We start from the raw sequence: 2,758 nt of genomic DNA on the forward strand, positions 1-2,758 counted from the left end.
ACCCCTCCAATTGGATCTGAGTGCAGCTGAAAGGTTTGCTCAGCATTTTACCCGGTGCCCCCCTGCCCTGAAGGTTTCTGGCCATCAGGCTGGAGCTGAGGGGGTTGGGCAGGTGCCTGAGGAGGGGGTAGAACAAGGGCTGTGTCCAACTGTGCCAGGAGGGCTGTGCTGGGCAAGGAGGAGGAGGCTGCAGAAAACAGTGGCACTGGGGAGGGGAGAAGAGCAGGTGGAGAGACCTTGTGCCTGCCCACGCTGGGCAGGAGCTGCCCCAGGATGGCAGCTCTGAAGCACTCACAGGATGTCCCTGGGAACAGGAGGGGAAGACTGGATCTGAAAATGAAACCTGGAAAGCAGAGAGCAGGAGTTTCATGGTGTCACTGCAGGAGAGTTCCAGCTCTGGAGCAAGGGCACAGAAGCAGTGACCCAGTCCATGCAGTGGCCTCAGAAGATCCCACAGCATCCTGGAGATGCTGGAAGGGAGCCAAGCTCTGCTTCACAAGTTCCCAAAGCCTGTCCCTGCCTGTGTTCCAAGGGCTTCCAGCCCCCAGGACTGTGCTCAGAGAGCACCCAGGCCTTACAGCGAGAAAGGGGCTCAGGAGGGCAGTGTAGAAGTGACAAGAGAGCAGCTCTGCAAAGACCAAGCACTGCTGCTCCCTGGCAGTGCTGCTGGGCTGGGATTATTGTCCCCTTCCTGTTTGCAAATACACCCTGTCCTGCAGTGTGCTGTCCTTTAGGAACATCTAAGAAGAAGGGTCTTGGACAAAGAAGGTACTGCAGAGTCCTTTATTTTGTTTAAATACTCAGAGAGTACAATTCATCATTTATACATCTCTGGGTCCAATTCAATGAGTAGACACTAAATTAGAAGGCAGATGCATAACAATTTTTAATTGTACAGAAAATTATTGCAAGAAGAACCTGATGACATCCATGACAAACCAGAGCAGGAAGGCTGGGTCATTAAGGAGTCCCATTCTGAATGCTACACACCAGAAAACTGGTGCTTTATTGCTCCTGAAAAGCATCCAGTCATCATTTTTCTCAGGGCAATCTTAAGCTCCTGGTTCCTCAGGCTGTAGATGAGGGGGTTCAGTGCTGGAGGCATCACCGAGTACAGAACTGACACCACCAGATGCAGGGATGGGGAGGAGTTGGAGGGGGGCTTCAGGTAGGCAAATGTGCCAGTGCTGAGGAACAGGGAGACCACGGCCAGGTGAGGGAGGCACGTGGAAAAGGCTTTGTGCCGTCCCTGCTGAGAGGGGATCCTCAGCACAGCCCTGAAGATCTGCACATAGGAGAAAACAATGAAAACAAAACAACCAAGTCCTAAAGAGACAGTAAACAAGAGAAGTCCAATTTCCCTGCGGTAGCCTGAGTGTGAGCAGGAGAGCTTGAGGATGTGTGGGATTTCACAGAAGAACTGGCCCAGGGCATTGCCCTGGCCCAGGGGCAGGGAAAATGTACTGGCTGTGTGCAGCAGAGAATTGAGAAAGCCAGTGGCCCAGGCAGCTGCTGCCATGTGGGCACAAGCTCTGCTGCCCAGGAGGGTCCTGTAGTGCAGGGGTTTGCAGATGGCAACGTAGCGGTCGTAGCACATGATGGTGAGGAGGGAAAACTCTGCTGACATGAAGAAGGCAAAGAAAAAGAGCTGTGCAGCACATCCTGTGTAGGAGATGGTTGTGCTGTTCCAGAGGAAATTCTGCATGGCTTTGGGGACAATGGTGCAGATGCAGCCCAGGTCTGTGAGGGAGAGGTTGAGCAGGAAGAAGCCCATGGGGGTGTGCAGGTGGTGGTCACAGGCTACAGCGCTGAGGATGAGGCCGTTGGCCAGGAGGGCAGCCAGGGAGATGGCCAGGAAGAGCCAGAAGTGCAGGAGCTGCAGCTCCCGCCTGTCTGCGAATGCCAGGAGGAGGAACTGGGTGGGGGAGCTGCTGTTGGACATTTGCTGTTCCTTAGGACAGGGTCTGTTCAGAAAAGGAGAGCACAAGCAACAATTAAGACAGCCCCCTTTTAACAGAGCCAGTGCAGTTTTCAGGGAAATCCCCTCCAAGTCAAGGCATTTCTTTTCTCTTGTTTCTGAGGGTACTGTGAGTACCAGGAGCTCTGCCCATGTGCTGCCAAGGACTCAGCTTTGTTCTGCTGCAGTGCAGACATGGAGCTGCTTTGGGACAGCTCTCATGATCACAGGGGATGTCACATGGAACCCAGCTTTGGTGGAAAAGTTCAATTCCTGTACTGTTGTCTTGGGAAATTTGGGCTGCAGAAGAGAGGCACAGAGTATCCTTAAAATAATTTTTACTGGATTTTTTGGTTACAGTTATAACACCTGGGGTGTGTTTTTTTAGGGGCAAATTTTTCTGATGACAAATCTGAAGAGTGTTGAGAGAGGACAGGCAGAAGGGCTGAGCTCTCGGTTGCTTATTGCAGAGCCAGGAGAGCTGCAGTGCCTCTCAGCCTGTTTCCCATCTGCCCTGCACTTTCCCTTGGGCTGCCTTGAAGATGACTTCACACACAGATTCATCTTTACAAACCCCACCAAGATCTGTGCTGAGAGCAGGGCAGTGCTGCTTGAAAGGGCAGCTCTGTGAAGTGTCCCCTGTGCCAGCCCAGAGGTGCAGCTGTGCTGGACAGAGCAGGACAGGAGCCCTCCTGCAGGGAAGCCAAGGGCTGGGACAGGAGAGTACCAACCTCCAAGGGAAGGCTCAGCACTGCCCAGGATCCTCTGCTCATTTCTGATCCTGCCTGAAATGTTCATGTC

General features: G+C 53.1%; 1 protein-coding gene across 1 annotated transcript; it reads right to left on the reverse strand.

Moving 5' to 3' along the window:
- Window positions 1–982: 982 nt before the first annotated feature.
- LOC135404976 (olfactory receptor 14J1-like) lies at window positions 983–1,944 on the reverse strand. Its single transcript, XM_064639699.1, has one exon. It carries the CDS (start codon window positions 1,940–1,942, stop codon window positions 983–985), a length of 960 nt encoding a protein of 319 aa, XP_064495769.1. The 5' UTR covers window positions 1,943–1,944.
- Window positions 1,945–2,758: the final 814 nt, after the last annotated feature.

Source organism: Pseudopipra pipra, chromosome W (genome assembly GCF_036250125.1).
Source record: "Pseudopipra pipra isolate bDixPip1 chromosome W, bDixPip1.hap1, whole genome shotgun sequence".
Classification (NCBI taxonomy): domain Eukaryota; kingdom Metazoa; phylum Chordata; class Aves; order Passeriformes; family Pipridae; genus Pseudopipra; species Pseudopipra pipra.